The 27,418-nt window shown below is 39.2% G+C and overlaps 1 protein-coding gene across 1 annotated transcript in view; it reads right to left on the reverse strand.

Annotated features, from left to right (window-relative positions):
- The window catches only part of GIPC2 (GIPC PDZ domain containing family member 2), an 81,083-nt gene that overhangs the window by 46,030 nt on the left and 7,635 nt on the right, over nt 1-27,418 (reverse strand). Inside the window, exon 2 of the mRNA XM_046022958.1 lies at nt 1,012-1,197. Within this exon, the coding sequence (XP_045878914.1) occupies nt 1,012-1,197 (186 nt within the window). The remainder of the gene's footprint in view (nt 1-1,011; nt 1,198-27,418) is intronic.

Raw genomic sequence — 27,418 nt, forward strand, 5'->3', positions numbered from 1 at the left:
AGAGGCAGGCAGAGAGAGAGGAGGAAGCAGGCTCTCCGTGGAGCAGAGAGCCCGACGCGGGGCTCGATCCCAGGACCCTGGGATCATGACCTGAGCCGAAGGCAGAGGCTTTAACCCACTGAGCCACTCAGGTGCCCCTGAAAAACATTGGGGGATGTCTGGGTGGCTCACCTGGTTAAGCAACTGCCTTCAGCTCAGGTCATGATCCTGGAGTCCTGGGATCAAGTCCCGCATTGGGCTCCCTGCTCAGCGGGGAGCCTACTTCTTCCTCTGTCTCTCCCTCCCTCACACTCTCTAACATGCTCTTTCTCTCTCTTTCAAAGAAATAAATAAAATCTTTTTTTAAAAAAAATGTTTACACTTAGGGTGCCTGCCTGGCTCAGCTGGTAGAGCATTCAACTCTTGATTTCAGGGTTGTGAGTTTGAGCCCCACACTGCATCTAGAGATTACATTTTTTTTAAAGATTTTATTTCTTTATTTGACACAGAGAAATCACAGGCAGACAGAGAGAGAGGAAGAGAAGCAGGCTCCCTGCCAAGCAGAGAGCTCAACGCAGGGCTCGATCCCAGGACCCTGGGATCATGACCTGAGCCAAAGGCAGAGGCTTTAACTCACTGAGCCACCCAGGCACCCCTAGAGATTACTTTTTTTTTTTTTTTAAGTATTCTCTCTCTCTCTCACTTGGAAATTACCCTAAAAAAAAATCACTGGAAGTCAACACAGAAGTCATCAGATATTAATGAGCTACAGACCTACAAGAGCTCATATGGATGAATGGGCACCAGGACCAGGCTTTCCTTTTCAGTTCTAAATTCTAGAGGAAGTTAAAACTGAAGGTAAGAAATTCAAGGAAAGGGTAAACAAAAAATGAGGTCTTTGCAACCTTTTTAAATGAAACCTTATCAAAACATCCCTGCTAAGCCAGCTTTCCAATCTGAAGATTTTTTTGACCTGGTAGATTTTCTTAAATATTACCCTCGGTTAGGTCACAGTTATTTTTTAAGACTTACCTTTATAAAAGCATAGCCAGTTCCATTATCTGTAATGGTGATACCAAGTGAGTCCTCAGATTTATATACATTCACTTCTTTTTGGTTCCCTTTCACATGGGCAAATATGAAATCTTCAAGACCTACATGCGATCCTAAGAGATTTTCCATATCAACTTTAGGTGTGTTTAAAGTGCAATATAAGATCTGTAAGAAAGAAAAAAATAGGTTAGCTCAGTTTCCAACACAAAGCATTCTGGTCATTAGTTTATATAATATTTGAGAGAACCAGTCCTCGATTTATGATCTAAGACGTTACATCATTAACTTTCGGTAATATATACTGAGTACTTCCTATAGGCAAGGCTGTGTTCTAAACAATTTACAGCCATGATCTCGTTTAATCATCACACTGACTTTAGAAATACATTATCACCTCCAAATTATAGAGGATGAATTTTAGGCTACTGAAAGAAAGTAAGTTGCCTAAGGTCACAAAGCCTGTGTTTGTCAAGAGCAAAATTCTGAGTTTAGATCATAGTGATTTAAACACCTACTTTACCTGCCATTTACAATGCTAAAACCAAAAGTTGTATTCCCAAAGGCAAGGCCATGACATGTTTACCACAATGGAAATATAAGCAAGACTGTTTTTGAAAACTGGTGATTTTCTTTCAAAATGAGGAAAATTATTTATCTTACATTATAATGCTTGAGAAAAGTAATGAATGAGGTACTAAAATGAAGAGTTCTAAAACAGACCTTAAAGACCACAAATCCAGTTCCTTAATTTTCAAAATAAAGGAACTGAAGTATGGAGAGATGAATGCAATTTGGTCAAATCCACGTGATGGTAGGGACGCCTTGGTGGCTCAGTTGGTTAAGCCAATGCCTTTGGCTCAGGTCATGATCCCAGGGTCCTGGGATAAAGTCCCACATGAGGCTCCTTGCTCAGCAGGGAGCCTGCTTCTCTCGCTGCCTCTGCCTGCCTCTCTGCCTGCTTGTGTGTACTCTCTCTCTCTCTGGCAAATAAATAAAGTCTTTAAAAAAAAAAAATTCACGTGATGGTAGAAACAGCATGAAGAACTAGAATAGTAAAAAGTGGTATAGAGATTCTAAAGAGAATCATGTTCACCACATCTTTATTGAAGCTCATTTTCCTTCAAAAATAGGATTCAGGGACGCCTGGGTGGCTCAGTGGATTAAGCCACTGCCTTCGGCTCAGGTCATGATCTCAGGGTCCTGGGATCGAGCCCCGCATCGGGTTCTCTGCTCCGCAGGGAGCCTGCTTCCTCCTCTCTCTCTGCCTGCCTCTCTGCCTACTTGTGATCTCTCTCTGTCAAATAAATAAATAAAATCTTTAAAAAAAAAAAATAGGATTCATTTTACTAAAATCTGCAGGGCAGCTCTAATTTTGTCCACCATGATCTGGGTAATTTCTGGGGCCCAAATACAAAATTATAGGACAGGAGGAGAAAGAGGGTTGAAAACACATCATTGGTTCAAAAATTAAGTTTAACAAACATCTCCTGAGTGCATATGTCCCAAAGGAAAACATTTTAATACAGGTGTCTTACACCAAAATGGCTAAATGGAATTTTTTTAAATTCTTTTTTACTGTCAAGTAATTTTGCCACAGATGTTTCCAGCCCTTCCTCCAAACCTGAGCCTCCAAACCTGAGTTGAAAGTCCTCCCTTTCAACCCTTTCCCTGTATCCCTGGGTCTCACACCATTCCTGATTCCCACTGGAACTCAAGCCTTAACACGTCCATAAGCCTCATAAGGTTCAGAAATGGTGCAACTACTACTTATCAAATGGCCCTTTAAGCCATATCAGAATGTGTCTGAATTAGAAGAGTTCTGTCACACGGCCAAACGGTCCAGCGTGGTCAGCAAAACTCTGATCAAATCTGAGAAGTGTATGAAAGGAGCTAGTGATGAGGACAAGCGGCAACTGGATACCAAAGAATAAAGGCTTACAAAGAAAAACTGGTGTCCCCACCCTTTCCCTGTTTCATCTGTGGTGAGCTGTGCTAACTGATAGATGTTTGATTTAACCCCTTGTGTTCCTGGGCAGGGCATAATATATTTGGTGATCAGAACATGAGCCCAGGGTCCTGGGACTGAGCCTCGCACCAAGCCCCACACCTGCATCAGGCTCCCTGTTCACCGAGAAGCCTGCTTCTCCCTCTCCCACTCCCTCTGCTTGTGTTCCCTCCCTCTCTCTCTCTCTCTCAATCTGTGAAATCAATAAAACCTTAAATAAAAAAAAAAAGAATGGCCCCTATTCCTTATTCTAACTGTGAAATCAATGGTATAATTAGTCCACTTACAAAAATCATTAATAGTGTGTGTAAACGGCCAAGGGAATATGGTAAACAGCTATTCTGATTTCCTTTCTCAAACAATGATGGGAAGGTGAAGAAACAGTTTTGTTTTGTGTGGTTTTAAGAAGTGAATCTATCAATGCATTTACAGTGGATCCCAAACACCATTAATACAAAAGCAAGTTATCAGTTAGGAAATAAAACATTAAAATCTAATGATGGGGAGCACCTGGGTGGCTGGGTCAGTTAAATGTCTGCCTCCAGCTCAGGTCATGATCTCAGGGTCCTGGGATTGAGCCCCATGGGCTTCCCGCTCAGCAGGGAGTCTGCTTCTCCCTCTCCCTCTCCCTTCTCCTGCTCACACACTCCCTCTGTTCCCTTTCTCTGTCAAATAAGTAAAACCTTAACACACACACACACACACACACACACACACAATGATGATGTAACAGGGCAGGAGAAAAGCCCCAAAAAGGAAATCCCACACAAAGTGGACTTCTAGTCACTATGCTGCTTCCTTTCTTTCAATTTTTCACATTTCACTGCAAAGCAAATATTAGATTTCCTGTAGGTATGGCCCCTTTCACCATGCTTCCTCCCTTGCAGAAGAACGTTCCATTCCAGGCAGCCAAAAGTTTGCAGGCAAGGTATCTTTTCTTTTTTCCTTTTTTTTTTTTCTTTTTTTCTGGAAGAAGTGGAGCCAGCTACATCCCTCACAGAACAGAGCTCCACAAGAGGCTGTGCTGAAAACCTGCAGGAAAGTAACAGTCACCGAGAGGTAGAGTGCAAGCCCTCTACAACAGCAAGTAAAAAATGCCCTAACTTAGAAGAATAAATGAAACAAGATGGGATTGGGAGGGAGACAAACCATAAATGACTCTTAATCTCACAAAACAAACTGGGGGTTCCTGGGGGGAGGTGGGATTGGGAGAGGGGGAGCGGGCTATGGACATTGGGGAGGGGAGGCGAACCATAAGAGACTATGGACTCTGAAAAACAACCTGAGGGTTTTGAAGGGTCAGGGGTGGGAGGTTGGGGCAACCTGAGGGTTTTGAAGGGTCAAGGGTGGGAGGTTGGGGGAACAGGTGGTGGGTAATGGGGAGGGCACGTTTTGCATGGAGCACTGGGTGTTGTGCAAAAAGAATGAATACTGTTACGCTGAAAAAATAAATAAAATGGAAAAAAAAATGCCCTAACTTCAGGTCAGATCTCCATGGAAGAATAAAAACCTAACACTCATAGGATCTCAACACACAACCATCAGTAAATATATCTGTAAGTGCATGATAAAGGGTTAGAAATTCAAACACATCCTTGCTGAAAAATAAGTGATATAGTGCTTTCTGAATGCTGCAAAATTCTTGTTCATCCACTCACCAATCATCGATTAAATACCTGCTTTTTCCCAGGTTCTGTGCTGCACACTATGTATGCAAAGACACACAGTCCCTATACGACAAGGAAATCCCAGGCTCATATACAGCACTGAGGTATAGTAAGGCAACATGAGTCAACTGAAAGAGAGCAAAAACTATGAATATTTTAAACCAAAAAGAAACTCAAATACATATCTTGAGGTTTCCTACCTTCATTCATACATTTCCCTCAATCCAAAATCTAAAATGCGGCCACCCATTCCACCCCTATAATACCCTTGCTATTGAGACTTTGCTCAAATGTAACTGCCCAGATGGAATCAATCTTTCCACTTTGCTCATATCATTTTAATCTAGTAACTCATTCAACAGTCTAAGTCATCTTGCCCTTGGAATCCTGCTGCTTTAACACATGTATTTGTCATCCTCACCCTGAGAGGAGATCTTGTCTTGTCCTCTTTCTCCTACAATGGCTAACAAGCACCCCACTCACTTTGTATCTGAGTGGCATTGACAGCATACATTCATTTACCTCATTTGATATAATGTACATGTATACCAGGTTTTATTGTCCTCATTTTGCAGATGAGAAAATTATGATTTTATCCAATGAACACAGCTAATAAATGTTTACTGTTAGGATAGAAAAAAAATGATGCACTGTTCAGGTCATATCTGTGTTCCTTTAGGAAATACTGCTTCCACTGTAAGTATACTAGATAAAAGTCAGTAATACATAGTATTTAGTATATTCTATACCTTCTCGTGAACAAACTAAACTAAATCAAAAGAAAGTAAACTCAGGGCAAGGTATCATATTATAAGGTGAGTCATCCGTTAGATAAAAGATTTCTGGTGGGTTTTTTTTTTTTAACTGTAAAATGAAATCCTTAATGTCTTCTGAGGTATCTGTATTTAGTGCTTCACTACCATTGTCCATTTTCATAAAATAAATGGAATATTCTAGTTTTGCAGTTGTACTCTCCAAGTTCCTGGCTCCCTGAGCAGATACCAGATAGCCTCCCAGGAGTGCCACCCTACTGCTGCCAGCCACCGCTCCCACAAAGGAGTCAAGCCCAGTGGGCACACTACATTGGACCCCATGGGCAAGAAGCTGCATTAAAAGCTGATGACACTTATGACCCTTTTTTCTGCCTTCCCTGAATCAGACGACCTCTACAAATGGGTGGGGACCATCATGAAGTAGCTGGTGCAGTATATGAAGACCTGAGGTACACGCTCTCCCTGGAGTTCGCCAGTGGCTACCCTTACAATGACCCACACGGTGAAACTCCTCACACCCGGCTACTACCCCAGCATGGACACCCAGGGTAACATCTGCCTGGAGATCCTGAAGGACAGTGGTCTATCCTGTATGATGTCAGGACCATCCTCCTGTCCATCCAGAGCCTGCTAGGAGAACCCAATACTGATAGACCTTTGAACACACGTGCTGCTGAGCTCTGGAAAAACCCCACAGCTTCTAAGAAGTATCTGCAAAGAACCTAGGAGAACCCAACACTGATAGACCTTTGAACACACGTGCTGCTGAGCTCTGGAAAAACCCCATGGCCTCTAAGAAGTAGCTGCAAAGAACCTATTCAAAGCAGGTCTCTATCAAGATCCCTGACTGCCTAGCCTCTCTCCTTGTGTTGTCTTTTTATTTTTTCTTTAGATGGTCTTCATTCCTGTCTAGGACTCCGCATCTTAGGCTGTGGTGTCATTTTTGTTTTGTTTTTAAAGATTTTATTTATTCATTTGAGAGAGAGAGAGCACACAAGCTGTGGGGAGTGGCAGAGGAAAGAGGAGAAGCAGACTCTCTGCTGAGCAGAGAACTCAATGCAGGGCTCGATCCAAGGACCTTGAGTTCATGACCTGAGCCAAAGGCAAACGCTTAACCATCTGAGCCACCCAGGCACCACACTTGTTTCCGTTTTTTAAATTAAGCCCTTAAGATTGAGCCATTGTAATAATTAAATAAATACATTGGGTTTAAAGGAAAAAAAAAGATAATGGAATACATTATCTTGACAATTCCATTTCCTAAAGCAGCACTGACCAACAGATAAGTAACAAGCCACATAATTTTAAATTTTCTCATAGCTGCATTAACAAAAGTAAAAATAGATGTTAATTTATTAACTTATTAATAGATGTTTATTAATTATATAATCCATATATCTAATACATTGTTTCAAATAGACAATAGAAAAATTGAGATAGTTTACATTTTTTAAATTTTTAAGATCTTACTCAATTTGAACTAGCCAAAGTGTCCAGGATCTAACCCAACTTCTAAATCCAGTATATGTCAAAATCTTCCCCATCCAATAAAGTCTGCTACATTTTCTATTATTATCATCTAGGCTTTTTTTTTTTTTTTTAAGATTTTGAAGTAAAGTCTACATCCAACGTGGGGCTCTAACTCATGACTCCAAGATCAACAGCTGTCTGATACATAGTCCTCTCTCAGAATATTTAGTTACACAAGCCAATAATTTCACCAACCCATTCTAGATTAGATTTTGTTGTTTCCAACTAAATTCTAGAATCATTATATTTTGTATCTTTATAATTCTTCAGTTTAAAAATTCTATGTACTACTATCTCATTTTATCCTTAAACTCAGTAAGGTAGATGGTGAATTGTGTTTAATACATTGACTATATGCATCCTTATAGTAATTTCACATCCTATTCCCCCTATCAAAAATTTTAGGCACATGGACACCTGGGTGGCTCAGTTGGTTAACTGTCTTCACTCCTGCTCAGGTCATGATTCCGGGGTCCTGGGATCAAGTACCACATCAGGCTCCTTGCTCAGCAGGGAGACTGCTTCTCCCTCTGCCTGCAGCTCCCCACTGCTTGTGCACACTCTCTGACAAATAAAATATTTTTTAAAAAAAGAAAAAATTTCAGGCACAGAAAAGTTGTTCCCCCTTCCAATAGAAGCAAAAAAAAAAATTTTTTTTTTTAAGGCAGAGAGGGGCACGCCTAGGTGGTTCAGTTGGTTAAGTAACAGACTCTTGATTTTGGCTCAGATCATGATCTCAGTGTTGTGAGACTGGGCTCCATGCTGGGTGTGGAACCTGCTTAAGATTCTCTCTCCCAGGTGCCTGGGTGGCTTAGTCGTTAAGCCTCTGCCTTTGGCTGAGGTCATGATCCCAGGGTCCTGGGATTCAGTCCCACATCCAGCTCTCTGCTTCCTGCGTCTCCCTCTACCACTCCCCCTACTTGTGTTCCCTTTCTAGCGCTGTCAAATAAATAAAATCTTTTTTAAAAAAAAGTTCTCCCTCTGCCCCTCCCCACCCATAATCGTGTGTGTGTGTGTGTGTGTGTGTGTGTATGTGGGGGGGGTGCACACGCATGTGTGTATGTAGGTGTGTGTCTCAAAAACAAAAACAAACAAACAAAAAACAACCAATGGATTAAGGGGTAAGCAACTTGGGGTACATGTCTGGCTCTGTCAGAAGAACATGCAACTCTTGATCTCAGGGTCATGAGTTTGAGCCCCACATTGTGTGTAATTTTTTTTTAATAAGCTTAAAAAAAAAAAAAGATGTAAGAGACTTGAATCTAGTCCCAATTCTGTACTCAGTGAGCTAAGTTATTTGACCTTCATAGTCCTCAGGTACATCATGGCATCATTAAAGCTTGGTCACATCATGCAGTTGTTATTAAAAAAAAAAAAAAAAAACTCAATAAGACACCATATATAAAGTACTTTTTAAACTAAAAGGCTATTTTTAAGGTTATTATTCCTGGAATATAAGTGCTTCTTGAACAGTACTATTTACACTGATGCTCACAAGCTGTTTATATTGCATAAGATTTCCTGAGGAGATCAGATCATGCTCCTTTTTAATGTCATCACCAGGACGGATTTCATTTTCTCCCATAAATTACATTTCCTTCAATTTTGTTGTTGAAGAGTAACTCATGGACAGTGTTCTTACCATGCATAATATCTAAACTATTACCTTACAGTTCTTACCATGTGGTTATGATTATTCACCCTTAAAACTCAATATGGCTAGGATGATAAGTCTGAACAACTATATAGAATCATTAATATAAATTAATATTGTCTTTCTCTCCATTATATACTTTACAATGTGCTTTGTGTAAGGTTAAATAAATCATTTGTCATTGGTGTTTCAAAAGATATTCTGTTACCACAGATCTCTCCAAAAACACATTAAATGCCGCTCCCCCACCACCTTTTTTTTTTTTTTTTTTTTTTTAATCCAGGAAGCCCATTTCCAACTTTCTTTTGTTTGATGCCTTCCTTAAACAGGAACTGAGCTGGCCAAAGATCCCACATGTTCCAAAAACCTCTGGAAGAAGTTATGGGCTTGTGTAGCTGGCATTACATTACTTGTGGATGCGATTTTAAATGTAAGTAACTGGAACTGTAACCTCTTAAAGGTCATCTAAAGTAGCAGTATTAATATTTTAGTACAACTACTTTCCTACATCTCAATCTATCCCAAGAGTCTTGCTACTTTTTACATACTTTCTAAAATAAGCATTATAGAAATACCAATATTATAGAAAATAAAGAGAAAGTACATAATGACAAATCTAATAATTAAACCATAAATTTAAAAAAGTTTTTCTTAAGTAATCTCTGTACCCAATATGGGGCTCCAACTCATGACTCTGAGATTAAGGGTCATATAGTCTACGGACTGAGCCAGCCAGGCACCCCAACTTGACCATACTTTCATCAGGAGTTAATACCTGGTGTTTATCCATAAGAACACCACTTGGATTGTTTCCTGTGTTAATGACTATGGTTTTTCTCTGGGCTGTTCTCATTATCTAAGTCTCAAAGACTTTTTCCTCAATTAAAAAAAAATTATTATATCTCCATCTAGTTAATTGTCCTTAAAATAGCAGGAATTAAGATCAAACTAAGAACAAAATAATTATGGAGATGGGGGGAGAGGGTTACCCAATTACCTTCAGTGCTTGAACAGAAGGGAGTAGCTCTAACCAAGCCAGTGACAAAACTGTTACTCATTACTCTTCCAGGGTGCCTGGCTATCTCAGTCAGTACAGCATGAGACTCTTGATCTCAGGGTTGTGAGTTCAAGCCCCACATTAGGCATGCACAGAGCCTACTAAAAACCAAAAAACTTTCAAAAAGCTCTGAGTGTCTTATGGTTCCCCAAAAATATGTGGTAAATGTACTGTATCAAATAACTTCTAAAACTCAATTCTTCAATTATACTCATAAACTGGGTCACCTCTTCATCCCTCTTAACTGTACAGATTGGATACTGACTTCTGCTTCCAGAAAAACACTCGGAAAGTGAAGGAACTGAGGAGATAGTTCTGGAAGAATGGAAAAATAAAATCAAAATTCAAGGTCCAAGAAACATTACATGCACCAGGCACTTTCATAAATTACTTCCTTTATTCCCTATGGTAATTCTAAGTGAGAGATATTATATTACCACCATATATATATATATGTATATACACACACACACACACACACACACACACACATACACACACAGACTATAAAACAAAGGCTTAGAAATGGCACCATTTGCAACAGTATGGATGGACCTTGGGGGCCTTACACTAAGTGAAATAAATCTGACCAAGAAAGACAAATACTGTATGATCACACTTATACATAGAATCTAAAAAAAACAAACTTCAAAGATACAGAACAGACTAGTGGTTGCCAGCAGCAGGGGTAGGTACAGGGAAGGCAAAACAGGTGAAGGTGGTCAAAAGTTACAAGCTTCCAGTTATAAAATTAACAAGTCATCAAGATGTGATATATGGTATAGCAACTATAGCTAATACAGTATTTGTACATTTGGAAGTTGCTAAGAGAGATCTTAAAAGTTCTCATCACTAGAAATCATAACTATTTGTGTTAATGGATATTAACTAGATATTGTGGTGATCATTTTGTCATATATATAAATACTGAATCATTATATACCTGAAACTAATAATATTATCTGCCAATTATATCTCAAAAAATAAAATAAAATAAAGAAAACCTTATAGGGTCACATCAGTAGAATGTGGTACAAATGAGATTCCAACCCTGGATGTCCGAGTTATTTTCCCTGCAATGTGACCTCACTTGACATCTGATATCTGCAGAGAGACACCAAAGTTACTGATCACTTCCCAAGGTATTAGCTCAACTAATCCTTGTGAGTCAGGTCATGGGGGCAGGTATCACTACCCCCTGTGCAGAGGAGAAAACCAGCTCAGATCCATTACGTGATTTATCTAAGGTCACATAGCTAATGAATGACAAAACAAGAATTCAAACTTCTGGGCTTTTTCTAACCCATGATACTATAAATTATGTAAACATAAATTCAGCTTTGAATTTAAAACAAAGGCAGAAACTATATATTTTGTGTTCTATATAGAGCCAAATAATACCATTTATCTAATAAACCACCCACTTCCTAAAAGGAGTTAAAATAGATTGCAAAAAGGAGCTATTTGTAATTGGACTTTAAAATCAAATATTAGATGATCAGTAAATATCAAAATACTAACACATTGTTTGATTTGATTTACCGTAAGTTTAAAATTATTTCTTCCAGATAATTTTAAAACTGACTAGTTACATTTGTTTCTTTGTACTATAAACAGCCATTTAAAATCTCAAACTTATTATTTTCCCAGCATAACATATGTACTAAATTTCTAAGATTTGTTTTTAAAATATACTTGATTTTATATATATAGTGCCCCTACCTTCACCTCGTCAATGGCTATAGCCATCTAGAAACAAGTTCCAGCATTTGCAGAAGATAAAATTGGCAACAAGACAGATATTTAGAAACCTGATACTGTATGCTCTATTTAGACCTTCATGAGGATATTGTACAAAGCCCTGCCTCGAACTGTGTAGAACTTTCTATAAATGATTCACTTCTAAATTAGCTGCCCTGGGTCAGCAGTGGCAAGTCCTAAATAAAAGGTGAATCATCCTTTGTACTCTTCTTCTTCTTAGTGAGCAAAATAATAGGATAAAAATAATTTTATCCAAAAAAAGAAAAGCAGATTTATATTTGTTAATCTACCAAATGACTTCCCACAGTAACCAAAAGAACACTTTCTTTTGCTAATGAAAGCTAACCGAAGCAACTATGTGACCAAAAGAGTCAAAAATCTCAAAGCAATTCTTGAAACATAAGTTTAAAAGGATAAGGAGAGGTTTTAGTCTTGCCTTTGTGGACATTACAGAAATACTAAACTGAGTAAGATAAATCAAATGTGTATGGCTATATATATCATCCTTTTCCACAATATTCTTCCAGTCAGAACTTTATCCTAGTCTATTAATGCTGCAAGGTTACGTGCCAATTTTAAAGACATCATAAATCACTGCTATTCCCCTGGTCAGGTGCTGTCTCAAATTTTCCAGCTTCCTAAACCTACTCATCTTCTTAAAAGCCTCCTCTTATTTGACACATGAAATGGAAAAGAACGTAAAAAGACAAAGACTATAACAAGGAGACATTTTATATCTAAGAACAATGTAGTGAGGTAGCTTGTAAAATATTATAAATTACATTAATAAAGAGATTTGTGGTTAAGCTTTCCAGTTTACCAAATACAAAATAAAATTCATAAAAGATGGCCATTATATCTCAAAAGGGACCCTAATCAAAATTTTAAGATGTGTTTGGCAGAATGCTCATGTAACACTATGTTCATATTAACCCAGGCAGCAGACTTACAACCCTTACAATGAAATGGCTATAAGCATGTTGTATTTTAAAAAAACCCTAAATAGGGGCACCTATGTGGCTCAGTCATTAGGCGTCTGCCTCTGGCTCAGGTCATGATCCCAGGGTCCTGGGATTGAGCCCGCATCGGGCTCCCTGCTCGGCGGGAAACCTGCTTCTCCCTCACCCACTTCCCCTGCTTGTGTTCCCTCTCTCGCTACATCACTCTCTGTCAAATAAATAAGTTAAATCTTTTTAATTAGTTAATTTAAAGAAATACACATATACATACGTACCACCTAAATGGGGATGCCTGGTTGGTTCAGTCAGTAGAGCATGCAACTCTCCATCTCAGGGCTGTGAGTTTGAGCCCCATGTTGAGTGCAGCTTACTTTAAAAAAATACTAAAAAAGAAGCCACCCATATAAATCATGGGAAATTGGAAAGCAAGCATGGTGAGCCAAGGAGGTGTCGAGTGGGAGGGACAAGGGAAGGTGGTCTATTCCTTACTATTTCCTAGGACAGAAATTCTGAAAGAGATAAGCACTTTATGTAAAAAGTGGGCCATTTGAAAAACTATAAACATACCAAGAGAAAGACTGAAACTGATTTTTATTCTAAATTAGGACACCTAGAAAGACAGGAAATTGTACAAGGTGATAGGGTGAAAGGTGACAGAAGAAAATGTACTACAGGGTTCCCTAAATGAGAAGTAACAAAGGATTGGGGGAAGGCAAACCCAATGTCCACCTCACACAATTAAATTGTTCATTAGCAAGTTTGAGAAACATGGCGGCGGGGGAGGTGGGGGACAGAACAAAAGAAAAAAAAACCTCTACGGGTAGGGTCGGTGTGACACAAGTATGTGCAGTCCTAAATTTAGAGGAACTGAGTATATGTGTGAGAGTGTGTTTGTGCATGCATGTGTGTACATGGTGTGCATGAAGATGCTTCTAGGCTCAGCTTGCTTAATCCTGAACCATCTCCCACCCCAGGGAAAGAGAGCCCCAAGAACAGAGACTGGGAAAAAGTGGAAAGGCGTTGCCAAGAATAGAATTATGTCACAGACTCCGAGACACTTGGGCACAACCCTGGCTGGAAAACTCTCCCCTTTGCTTGGATTAGTTTATGAGTAGTTCCTGCTCCCCTGCTCTAAGCAGCTTCTTCCCACCCTCTGCTTGCCAACATTACTGCCATTCTGGCCTATAAAACTCCTGGGACTGGAGCAGGCAGAACACTTTAAGAGGGGAGGAGAACCCAGCAGTGTCCAGAGGCTTCCCGAAGAAGCTGGCAAGCTACCATAGGGTTCTCTCCTCAACTCCCAGGAATGTGTCACCCAGCCAGAGCCAGGACGAGGAGTACCAGCATCTCCCGGCTCCAGGCTTGCTGCTGACACTGCGCCATCACTCTCGGCTTCTATTTTTATAACCACACTATCCTCTCCCCACCCCCTTCTCAAATGCCTATAATTCAAAAACTTCCTTACTGCCTAGGAAACTGGCTTGTATGTTGTTGGTGTTTAATTGGCAAATGTATGAAATGTTCTTACATTTTTCCTCTTTCTCCTTTTCTAGTAGGCAATTTGGTTACAATTAGGCAGACTCCAGGTCCCAGTTTACTACTATTGTCCCAGAGTAATTTTTTTATTTTATAAGTAGGCTGCATGCCCAGTGTGAGGCTTGAACTCAAGACCCTATGATCAAGAGTTTCATGCTCTAGAAACTAAGCCAGCAACGCACTCCCCACCACCCATCAGAGTAATTTGTACTATCATCCCTGTCACCCTCTGAAGTGTCTGGACTTGGAATATAAATTTTTTGGCCATCTACTTATAATATATCTCCTATTAAGCTGATCAAATAAGCATATTCCCATTTCAGAATGGCATGAGTAAAGACAGCATGGAATAGAAGGAAAAAGATAAATTTGGATGTTGAAGAACAGCAGTGGTAGAGTTCTTCCTCTATCCTTTAACATCTAAGTAATCTTTCCTAGAAGCTACTTGGAAGGAAAATATCAGCATCTAGGACTTGAGCACAATTAAGATCCTAGGAGGCTTGCATGTGCAGAGAGTTGAAAATGAGCTCTATGTGTTAAGGTGAGAGAAAAGGATAAAATATAATTATATGCTGAGACAAATTCTGCTACAGTTATGCTCTATGCCTAGAAATAGGACACAAAGAAATACAGATATTATTAAAGAGTTATTTTTGGCACATGAGAAAAATTGCCAAAGCAATCCTGAATTAACTGGTATATTTACATTTCTCAAGTTTAACTGAGATCTTCAACTTTGTTGAAGTAATAAATGAACATCATTTATTATGTTTACACTAAACTTTATGGAAGAAGCCCTCATCAGAAAGGTCCAGATTAGTTACTATAACACAGAATTCCACACTGAGATAACTTAGTTTGAGGATCATGTATAGGGATACACTTTTAGATGAGCCTTCCTTATTTTGGGGGATTTGGCCAAGAATAAGAGAATGAAAAAGGTATAGAGCTAGGTGGAAGCAACATGGCAGAGGAGTAGGAGACGAAAACATCATTAGGTCCCAGGAGTTCAGCTAGATAGTTATCAAACCATTCCGAACACCTACAAACTCAACAGGAGAGAGAAGAGAAGAAGAGCAGCAATTCTAGGAACAGAAAATCGACCACTTTCTGGAAGGTAGCATGTGCGGAGAAGTGAATCCAAAGCAATGGGAAGATAGACTTTGGGTGGGGGGGGCTGCCTCCGGGCAAGCGGTGGAGGAGCAGAGCACAAAATCAGAACTTTTAGAAGTCTGGTCGCTGAGGGACATCGCTCCAGAGGCTAAGCGGGGGTGGAACCCTCATGGGGACAGTGTGGTCTCACATCCTGCGGGGTCACAGAAGGACTGGGGGTGTCTGAGTGTAGCAGAGTTCTCAGGTATCAGATGGGGGAAGCCAACTACAGAGACGGAGCCAAGGAGTGAGCTCTCAGCTTGGGGTTACATTAAACTGTGATCTGCGACACCATCAGGCCACTGCTGTTCAAGCAGGCACCCAAGTGGCAGATCTAGAGAGACCCCCTCCTTCCTCTTCCAGGAGGAGTGGCGTGGGAGCACACAGCAGGAATCTGCTGGGTTTGGAGACTCCAAACAGGGCTATGAGCCAAAGACAGAAATGCTTAGTCACAGGCTGGGTGAGCACACAGCGTGGCCAGAGACCAGGGAGATGGGAGGGATTGACTGCTTTTCTCTGAAGGTGCACTGAGGAGTGGGACCCTGAGCTCTCAGCTCCTCCGGGCTGGAGATTGGGAGGCCGCCATTTGTTCAAGGAACAAAATCTCCAAGAGCAAACCCAAGCAGATTACTTGGCCTGGTCCCTGGCAATGGCAGTGCAATTCCGCCTTGAGTAAAAACATGTGACAATCACTGCAACAGGCCCCTCCCCCAGAACATTAGCAAGAACATGATCAATGAGAACTATGGAACTCCAGAGCAAGAGGAAAGCAATACACAGAATTCATGACTTTTTTCCACATGATCTTTTAGTCTTGCAAAGTTAAATTATTTAATTTTATTTTTTTCTTATTCTATTTAACTTTTCTTCTTTCCACTTTTAATGTTTTTTAAGTATTTTATCTTAACAAACCTTTTAACAATATATTTTTAGGGCACCTGGGTGGCTCAGTGGGTTGAGCCGCTGCCTTCGGCTGATGTCGTGATCCCAGAATCCTGGGATCAAGTCCTGCATCGGGCTCTCTGCTCCAGCAGGGAGCCTGCTTCCCCCCCTCTCTCTCTCTGCCTGACTCTGCCTACTTGTGCTCTCTGACAAATAAATAAAATCTAAAAATATATATATTTTTTAAATTTTCATTGTTATAGTCATATTTTATCCCTTCATTGTATTTAACCTTATTTTTTGCATACATATAGGGGTTTTTTTCTTTAAAATAGTGGGATACAATTTCTTCTAATAGATCAAAATATACCTGAAATCTAGTGCATGGCTTTGTTCTAGTCTCCAGCCTGATCACGTTCTCTCCTCTTTAATTTTTTTCTTTTTCCAAACAACTTATCAATTCCTTTTTTATAATCTTTTTTAATTTTCATCTTTACAGTCATATATCATCCTTTCATCATGCTTACCCTTATTTTTGTATATATATGTAAGTTCTTCTTTCTTTAAAATTTTCAGAGGTAGTTTCTTCTAAGAGACCAGAATACACCCAAAATCAAGTGGGTGGCTCTGTTCTATTCACCAGTCTAATATATATATATTTTTTTAATTTATTTTTTTATTTTTCCCCCTTTCTTCTCTGCCTGGTTTCTGATCACTTCTGATTTGGTTAGCGTATATTTTCCTGGGGTCAATGCCACCCTTTTACTATTTTATTTCCTTGTTCATATATTCTTATTTGGATAAAATGACAAGGCAGAAAAACTCACCATAAAAAAAAAAGAACAACAACAACAACGAAAAAAAAAAAAAGAACAAGAGGCAGTACCGATGGCTAGGGACCTAATCAATACAAACATTGGTAATGTGTCAGAACTAGAATTCAGAATGATGATTACCAAAGTGCTAGCCGGACTCAAAAAAGGCATGGAAGATATTAGAGAATCCCTTTCTGGATAAATAAAATCCCTTTCTGGAGAAATAAAAGAACTAAAATCTAAACAAATTGAAATAAAAAAAGCTATTAATGAAGTGCAATAAAAAATGGAGGCTCTTACTGCTGGTATAAATGAAGCAGAAGAGAGAATTAGTGATATAGAAGACCAAATGATGGAGAATAAAGAAGCTGAACAGATGAGAGACAAACAACTACTGGACCAGGAGGGGAGAATTCAAGAGATAAATGTTACCATAAGACAAAACAATATTAGAATAATTGGAATCCCAGAAGAAGAAAAAAGAGAGATACACAGAAGGTATATTGGAGCAAATTATAGTACAGAATTTCCCTAATATGGCAAAGGGAACAAGGATCAAAATCCAGGAAGCACAGAAAATCCCCCTCAAAAATCAATAAAAATAGGTTCACACTCCATCATCTCATAGTAAAACTTACAAGACTTAATGACAAAAAGGAAACCTTAAAGCAGCTCTGGACAAGAAGTCTGTAACACACAATGGTAGAAATATTAGATTGGCAGCAGACTTATCCACAGAGACCTGACAGACCAGAAAGGACTGGCATGGTATATTTGGAGTGCTAAACGAGAAAAATATGCAGCCAAGAATACTATATCCAGCTAGGCTGTCATTGAAAATAGAAGGAAAGATAAAAAGCTTCCAGGACAAACAAAAATTAAAAGAACTTGCAAACACCAAACCAGCCCTAGGGAAATATTGAAAGGAGTCCTCTAATCAAAGAGAGGGCCTAAAAGTAGTAGACCAGAAAGGAACAGAGACAATATACAGTAACAGTCACATTATAGGCAATACAATGGCACTAAATTCATATCTTTCAATAGGTACCCTGAACGTAAATGGGCTAAATGCCCCAATCAAAAGACACAGGGTACCAGAATGGATAAAAAACAAGATCCATTGATATGCTGTCTACAAGAAACTCATTTTAGACCCAAAGACACCTCCAGATTTAAAGTGAGGGGTTGGAAAACAATTGACCATGCTAATGGACATCAGAAGAAAGGGGGATGGCAATCCTTTTATCAGATCAATTAGATTTTAAGCCAAAGACAATAATAAGAGATGAGGAAGGACACTATATAATACTTAAAAGATCTGGGCAGAAAACCTGAACAGATATTTCTGCAAAGAAGACATCCAGGTGGCCAACAGACACATGAAAAAGTGCTCCACATCACTCGGCAGCAGGGAAATACAAATCAGAACCGCAATGAGATACCACCTCACACCAGTCAGAATAGCTAAAATTAACAAGTCAAAGACAATTATCATATGATCTCTCTGATATGAGGAATCTGAGAGGCAGGGCAGGGGGTTAAGGGGGTATGGAAGGAAAAAATGAAATAAGACAGGATCCGGAGGGATACAAACCATAAGAGATTCTTAATCTCAGGAAACAAACTGAGGGTTGCTGGGGGTGGGGGGGGTAGGGAGAGGTTGGTTGGGTTATGGATATTGGGGAGGGTATGTGCTATGGTGAGTGTTGTGAAATGTAGAAGCCTAATGATTCACAGACCGGTACCCCTGGGGCAAATAATACGTTACGTGTTAATAAAAATATATTTTTTAAATGTATAGGTCTAGAAGAGAAAAATTTAAAAATTAAAAAAAGTATCCAAAGAGTTGTTAAAAAAAATGTATCTTGTTTAAGGAAAAGAAGAAAAGAGAGTATTTATTGAATAATTGTTCTAGATACCTAACCTACTATTTCATTCAACTTACAACAAATCACAGAAAGCAGGTATTATTTGAACATTTTGCCAGTGAGAAAATTTAGGCTAGGTGGCATCTCCAGGAGTCAAACCCAGGGCACACCACACCACCCTGAAACCCATCCCCCATTGTATGGTCCTGAAAGCTTTTCTATCATGCCACCTTGACTCCCTGTCTCTCAAAGGATGCTATGGACTCTTCAAAAAGCCACAGCAACATACGTTGCTTTAAGATACAAAAGCCTAGGGGATCCTGGGTGGCTCAGTGGGTTAAAGTCTCTGCCTTTGGCTCAAGTCATGGTCCCAGGGTCCTAGGATCCAGCCCCACATCACGCTCTCTGCTCAGCAGGGAGCCTGCTTCCCTTCCTCTCTCTTTTCCTGCCTCTCTGCCTGCTTGTGATCTCTGTCAAATAAATAAATAAATAAACTTTGAAAAAAATAATAAGATATAAAAGCCTAAAATGTCGCAAATTTAACAAACCACTCTCCACTCTACATAATTACAGTTCTATAAGATTAATCCTAAAGCAGAACATATAAAACCAACAGGTCTTTCTGCTGGTTTTTCCATTCTCGCTTTCCACTTTTTACCCCCTTAGCACCTAACTTCACACGTAGAGCAAGTACTTTATCTCAAGCAACTAGTTATAAAGTAATGTTGCTGGTGGGAAGGGGGGATATTGGCCCCTAATGAAACAACCTGAAATTTTGTGGAGGCCTTTCTAGTTGTTAAAATGATTGTGTGACCCTGCTGGCATTTGGGAGACAGGGGCTGATGTAGGGATACTGTATGAACTCTAACACAGAAGCCCAGCTCAGTTAAGAACTATTTGGCATTCCACGTGATTTTTTAAATGTCCTCCCAGACATTCACTTTGGGGAGAGGAATACAAACAAAGATTTATTTAAGCCTAAACCCTAGGTGTGTTACAGCTGAAGTATTTTTGGTTATCACTTTCCTGGACTATAATTACCATGTAAATCAAGGAAAAGACTTAACCTGTTTGTGAACTTTACCAAGCACGGTTTATCATTTTAGAAAACCAAGGCACTCACAACAATGCTATTCACATAATGTTTTATGTTAAAAAGTCAAATATCAATCTATGACTATTGTTACATTACAGTAATTCTACAAACACCAACAAATATCAGTGATCCCTTATTTCTTTACATGTTATATAAAAAAGTCAAAACATTCAGTTAAATATTGTCTTATTCTTTAAATCCAAACTTATTCACTACAAGGAGATATAAGCACCTAACTTCTCCATTAGGTCTTCTATGGTAGTTTTCCCCATGTTGAAATCCATATTTGTTTCTAATATTAGAGTTAAGGGGCACCAGGGTAGCTCAGTTGGTTAAGCATCTGATTCTTGATTTCGGCTCACTCAGGTCATGATCTTGGGGTCATGAGATCAAGCCCTGCGTGGGGTTCCACACTTGGTGGGGAGTCTGCTGGAGAGTCTCTCTCTCTCCCCCCCTTGCCCCTCCCCACCCCCTGCAGGCATGTGTGCATGCTCCCTCTAAAAATAAATATTAGATTTAATATAATTTTTTCAATTATGTGTACAGGTTGGTAAATTTTTATTTCAGAGTAATAAGAAGGGTATCTAACCAACAAGATTAGGAACCACTGTATAAAAGGAAAAGGTATGGGCTTTGGGGCCAGACAAACCTAAGATCAAAGACATCCCTTTAGACTGCATGACTTCTACAGTTTACTTTTTTTTTTTTTTTAAAGATTTTATTTTTTTATTTAACAGACAGAGATCACAAGTAGGCAGAGAGAGAGGAGGAAGCAGGCTCCCCGCTGAGCAGAGAGCCTGATGTGGGGCTCGATCCCAGGACCCTGGGATCATGACCTGAGCTGAAGGCAGAGGTTTTAACCTACTGAGCCACCCTTTTGCTCTGAGCTCCAGATGCCTCATCTACGGATTGTAGCCATCTCTAAGGCTCTGGGTAGGAACTGTCATTTCCCATAGGATGGCATGGGTTAAGTGATTGGTAAGGGTAGATATTCAACAAAAATTTCCTTCTTAGTTCAAGATATGTTTCCCTTTCCCCCACACACCTCCACATAAAGACAGAAAAATTAAAACAGAAGAAAGTAACAGGAATCATGACCAGCCCCTAATACCCAGCCACACCCAGGACAAACTGTTAGTACCAAATGTGAGAAGCCACAGAAGTTAAATTAAGATTCTGGCCCTGGGTCATCAAAGACATAGTGTTAATGCCAATCACAGAAACTACTACTATATTAATGCAGTATGTGGATATGTGAGTTGTCTCAAGAATAGAAACAAAATTATCATTTCCTCAGCCTTGTTACTGTATATCCCTTTAAGGCCTCGTAAATTTAACACTACATTTTAAGAATCTGTGACTTTTATAGATGGAGATGATCTACAGGATTATCCTGGATTTTAGCCATTAAAAAAAAAAAAAGAGTTGAGGGGTACATAGCTGTCTCAGTCTGTAAAGCAAGTGACTCAATCTCGGGGGTCATGAGTTCAAGCCCCATGATGGAGGTAGAGTTTACTTAATAAAATGAAAACAGTAGTAGTAGTTAAAAGAGAGAGAGAGAAACAGTTGAAACTGTTCCTTTACATGTTCTTTATCTCCAGGGAGATTTTTTTTTTTTAATAGAATAGCAAAAACACTTTTTGAATGCTTGAGTTCTTGAGTCTCTTAACCACCACTTATGGATGGCCATAGGTTTCTAAAAATAAATATTCTATCACTGATAAGGTCTAAGATCCCTTCTGGCCTTTCACTTATCTCTAGTAGCCACAAGACCTCCTTGCTATTAGTCACGCCCAATGTGAAGCCTACTATAAATAAATAAATAGTAATTCTATTATTTGGTGGCACCTGGGTGGCTCAGTCAGTCAAGTATCAGACTCCTGATATCAGCTCAGGCCTTTATCTCAGGGTTGTGAGATCCAGGCTTGCACTGTACATGGAGCCTACTTAAGATTCTCTCTCTTCCCCTCCTCTACTCACATGGGTGTGCCCAAGTGCACTCTTGCTCTCAAAAATAAATAAAAGTGAAAGGAAAGGCTTATACTCACAGATATGCATGTACTTTCACAGATACACACATAGAGTATTTTTCTGTAAGGATGGTCAAGAAAGTGTCCACAACACATGTTTCTGGGGAAGAAGACTACGGAATGGTGGCTCTGAGGGACCCACTTTTTCCCCCCCTTATCTTTATCACGTCCATCTATTATTCTTCAAGTAAATAAAAAAATCTTTAAAAAAATAAAGTCAGTTTTTAAAGTAATTTCTGCACCTAATGTGGGGCTCAAACCCACAACCACAAGATAAAGAGTTGCATGCTCCACTGACTGAGCCAGTCAGGCACCTCTAAAAACTGGTTTTAAATAACAGTATTTACTATGTAGCTCCCCTGTGGACTTTTGCTTTACGGAGAATAATTTCTGCTAGTAGATTCAGTGAAAGAATGAAACAAAATTAAAAGATATTTTCCCTTTGGTCAAATATATGGATACTCTTTTTTTTTTTTAAGATTTTATTTATTTATTTGACAGAGAGAGATCACAAGTAGGCAGAGAGGCAGGCAGAGAGAGAGAGAGAGAGGAGGAAGCAGGCTCTCTGCCAAGCAGAGAGCCCAATGCGGGACTCGATCCCAGGACCCTGAGATCATGACCTGAGCCGAAGGCAGAGGCTTTACCCACTGAGCTACCCAGGCGCCCAAATATATGGATACTCTTAACTGAGATCCAACATGCGGAGTTTGGAAGAGGAGGACCTGTGAGGTAGGGTGTGATTAATAAGAGGAAGTCAAGACTAGACACACTGTATTAGAAATAAATGGTACAAATTAATCATAACTATCATAACTATCCTGCTTATATCCAAACAGTCTGAGGCAACTACAAAAGAACTTGTGTGATGTCACCATCCCAAATTTCCAAACAATATATTTGAGGTCACGAAAGCAGAAAATATACCCTAAATTCTAAAATTTTATTTTAAGTTTATATTACTGCACTTACTGAATCATATACATGGAATTCTATTTCCTGAAATGGAGTTCAAAACACTTCATTTTTTATTTGTTTATCTAACAGGGAGCACTATTAGTGTTTTTGTCCTGTGCTCTCTGTCCAGAACTTCTTTAACAAGAAGGAAATGGTCTCTAAATGGTCATTTAATTACTCCAGGGTCTCTACAATTCCTAGGATTTCTATAGTGCAACCACTTGCAAAGCAGACAGAACTTTTGCTGTTTTGTTTAGAATTTTAAAATGTAAAGAACGAAAGAAAAAGAAAGCCTCTTGCTTCAAGTCTTGTTTATTGCTTCATTACTACACTTTGCTGTATAGCTATAGTTTTGCATTTGTGGAATCAAATTGACATGCTAGGTATATACATTGAGCAGTAAATGTACACATGACTCAGTACTCTGAGGCTTTACCATAACTTTTTTTTTTAATTTTTATTTATTTATTTATTTGACAGACAGAGGTCACAAGTAGGCAGAGAGGCAGGCAGAGACAGAGAGAGAGGGAAGCAGGCTCCCCGCCGAGCAGAGAGCCCGATGCCGGGCTCGATCCCAGGACCCTGGGATCATGACCTGAGCCGAAGGCAGAGGCCTTAACCCACTGAGCCACCCAGGCGCCCCTTACCATAACTTTCTCAGCCACATTCCAGCTCCCCTTTCTTTGATCTCCGCTTACCTTATCCCCATCTGTATATTTGGTGTCTCTGGCAACATTCTTCATTCTCTACCTTATATTATCAGCATATGTATACTCGTCTTAGTTGACCTTGTTACCACCACACCTGTACATTGTTAGCCCCAGGAAATGGCACTTAGTAACCTTTGTGTGTATTTTAATACTTTGTACATAAAGAGGACACTCTTTTTTATTACATTCAGTTAGCCAGCATGTAGCACATCATTACTTTTTGATGTACTGTTCAATGACTCATTAGTTGCATTTAACACCCAGTGCTCATCACAACACATGCCCCCCTTAATACCTCATACTCCCACCTGCTCCCTTCTGTAACCTTCGGTCTGTTTCCCAGAGTCCAGAGTTTCTCATGGTTTGTCTCCCTCTCTGATTTCTTCCCATTTTTTCCTCCCTTATCCTGTGGTCTTCCATGATATTCTTTATGTTCCACATATGAGTGAAAACGTATAATAATTGTGTTTCTCTGCTTACTTCACTTAGCATAATCCCCTCCAGTTCACAAATGTCAATGCAAATCATGAGTATTCATCCTTTCTGATGGCTGAGTAATATTCCACTGTATATATGAACTACATCTTTATTCAGCTATAGAAGGACATCTCAGCTCCTTCAGCAGTTTGGCTATTGTGGACATTGCTGCTATGAACATTGGGATGCATGTGCCCCCTCTTTTCACATCTGTATCTTTGGGGTAACTCTTTTTGAGTACACAAGCTCTGGAGAAACATTCAAGCTGAAAAGTACTTTGGATCTCCTCATTTAACCCAATGGTTCCCAAACATGTATCTACCAATAATACATGACAGGTCAGCTGCCCAGGGATATCAGGGAACCGTAAAAATCATAATATTCGGGTCCCAGCCCAAATTTATAGAAATGGGGCCCAGAAACCATGGTTCTTTTAAAAACGTTGCCAGGTGATTCTGGGATGCAACCAGGGTTTAGGAATCACTGGTCGAGTCTACCCAGCCCAAATTACATATGAAGAAACTGAAGCTCAATGAGATGGAAGACTTGCCCAACGTTGAATAGCAAAGTGAACAGAACAGCAAAAAGATCAGCAGAGGGCAATGATGAAATGGAAACTATCTGGCCAAGTTCTTCAGAATGAAATAAAAGATAAGCATTAACTAGATCATCATCAGAGAACCTTTCTATCACTGAACATTACAACTGACAAATAGCTTTTTTAAAACAATGTAAGGTTTTTTTTTTTTTTAAATATGTACCTTAGAATATTGGCCTAAGGGATATTGTGCAGGTAAAAAAAAAAAAGGAGGTGGGGGTTCCACAGTCAAATAAATGTAAGGAATGAAAAACACCAAACTTTATAAATTTTTAGTGGACTTCTTAGGGCCTCTAACATAAAATTACAAGTCTACAAGATAACATTTCCCAGTTATGTGAAAGCTGAGGCTTTTTAAAATAATTTTTAAGAGATTAGTATTCCTTGGAACACATTTTAGAAAATTCTAGCTCAACCAAAAACTAGATAAGTTTCTTATCTTTGAACTGAACTCAACTGGAGAAACGCCTTTATGTTCCAAGGTCAAGCACAATACTGGACTTATAGTAAGTGCTCAGGTAGATGGACTCCTTCAGCAAATATTGGTTAAAAGTAATCAGGCATGTGTTGTTTAGTTGGTAAACAAGTTAAAAAGTTGGAATACAATGAAACCCCACTCAACTCCATAATTATAAAAACATTTGATAAATACCTGCCACTGATCTGTATGTTCACATAAATTATTTCATTTATACCTTCTAATCTTTTATGGTGACTCCTATCAACATTATTTTACGGGAGAGGAACAGAAACAGAGCAACCAGTAATTTGCCCAAAGTCTCACAGATAATAAGTGGCACTCCCAAACACTGAGCTGTATGGGCATTCAGTGCTTCTAGACAAGCGGAGAGTTTAAGTGCACAAGCACAGAGGAGTGAAGAGGAGCCACCTCACAGAGGGTTTTCCAGAAAAAAGTATATACATGCTTATATTTTCATCCTCCTTAGCAAGCTTCTAGATCCCTTTTTCTTAAAATGCAAGAAATATGGTTGTAAAAAAGAATGCTACTTTGTAAGAACTCAGAGAATAGGCCAACAAATGCCCAATGTACTCAGTCTGACTGGTTTTGGTCATGGACTCAAGAGGTATCCATCTCATAGGCAGGAGGACTGGACTATCAACTCCATAAGGGTAGAGATTATGACCTGCTTTTGTTCACCGATAAATCTCAAGATCTGGAGGAGTGACTGGCAAAGTCAATAATCAAAAAGTCTTCTAATCAAACTGAACAGTCCTAATACGTATATCTTCTATTTTAAAATTATTATACTCTCTTGCTATAAATTCATAATATATACAAATGAGGAAAATATGCATTTTTATATGATAAACACCTCTTATTAAAGGGTCATCAACCAAAGTACTCAGTTCTTTATACAATAGCAGGAAGAAATACCTCTCCAGAGGTTTCTTTTGAAGAATTAAAATCCTTGCTAGCATTCCAATGTGGGAAGGAATCCATCTGGCTCTGCCAAGTGAACTGCTAGCAAGATTTATCTGAGATAAAGGGCACCCAAATAGTTCTAGCCATATATTCAAATGACTATAGAAAGACACCATTGCTTCACTGTACAGACAACAGACACAGAACATAGAAGGGGCTTTTCAAAATAGACTAGATTCTATTCCAAGAGGAATATTGAAGCCATCCGCAAACGTAAAAATTTACTTATTTTCCCTATGGGTTTCATTAATTCAACCAGTAAAAATTTTAGCTATGTTTTTTATATGGTCTCATGGTTTGGGGTGGGGGACTGGGAATCAAACGTCATCTGCTTAAGTCCTAAGATACAACTATCAATTTACAAGAAACAAAATGACCGGATGAGAAGCTATACCACAGGACGGAATCAGCAAAATACAAGCTGAAAAATTATACAGAATAAATTACCTGGCTTCTTAAACAAATACACTGGAAGGGGAAATAGAGAATGAAAGGAACCATACATTTAAAAGAGACTCACACGACATTTAAAAGCAGCCAAAATTAGATTATGGTGTTTAGGAAAGCATATTTAGGGGATAAACTTTTTTAAGGGATAATTACCATAAGTCAGGATAGTGGTTACTTGTTGGAGACAGATAGGAGGAGGTATTTGGAAGGTTCTGGGTTGTCTGGCAAGGACTATCTTCTGACAGGAGTGTGGTTACAAGGATGTTCAACTTATCCATTAAGTTGTACATTTGTTTTATATGCCTTTATCTACCTGTTCTATATTTGATAAAAATTTAAATGAAGATTAAAAAAAATACTGTCAAGTGTCGATAACTGTTGAAGCTGGGCACCTGGGAGGTATCACACTCTTTTCTTTTGCATGTATTTAAGTTTCTCCATAATAAAAATTTAAAAATGAAAAAAAAATTTACTTCATACTAACTGCTAGTACCTGCCTAGAGCAGTTCTCAATCTTATGGAAAGGACAGACAGTAAGTCAACAGTTATCATTCAGTCTGTAAGAGTTATGGAAGCTCAGAGGAGAGGCAAGAAACCTTGGGCAGGGAGGTGCAGATGGGGGTGGACAGGGTTGGGAGCTTGGGGTAGTGACTCCTGAGTATAAGTAGAAGTCCTTTAATTAAACAAGGAGGTTCTTAGACTGAAGTGGTTCTAATACCTCAGCAGCCTATGTAAACAAACAAAAATCTAAGCCTCTAAATGCCTCTGGGTTAAGAATAAAAAAACCTAGAGACAACCAATTACAATAATGCAAACATTAGTTTCCACATCTCCTCTACAAAAACCTTGCCCCTAGTTCATGTCTGTGGAACACTTCTAATCACTTCTGGTTTGGCACTGCTCAATTCCAATAGATTTTGCTCAAGTAAACCCTTAAGATTTTTAATATACCTCAGTTCATCTTTTAA

The sequence above is a fragment of the Meles meles genome, chromosome 1, assembly GCF_922984935.1.
Source record: "Meles meles chromosome 1, mMelMel3.1 paternal haplotype, whole genome shotgun sequence".
Taxonomy (NCBI): domain Eukaryota; kingdom Metazoa; phylum Chordata; class Mammalia; order Carnivora; family Mustelidae; genus Meles; species Meles meles.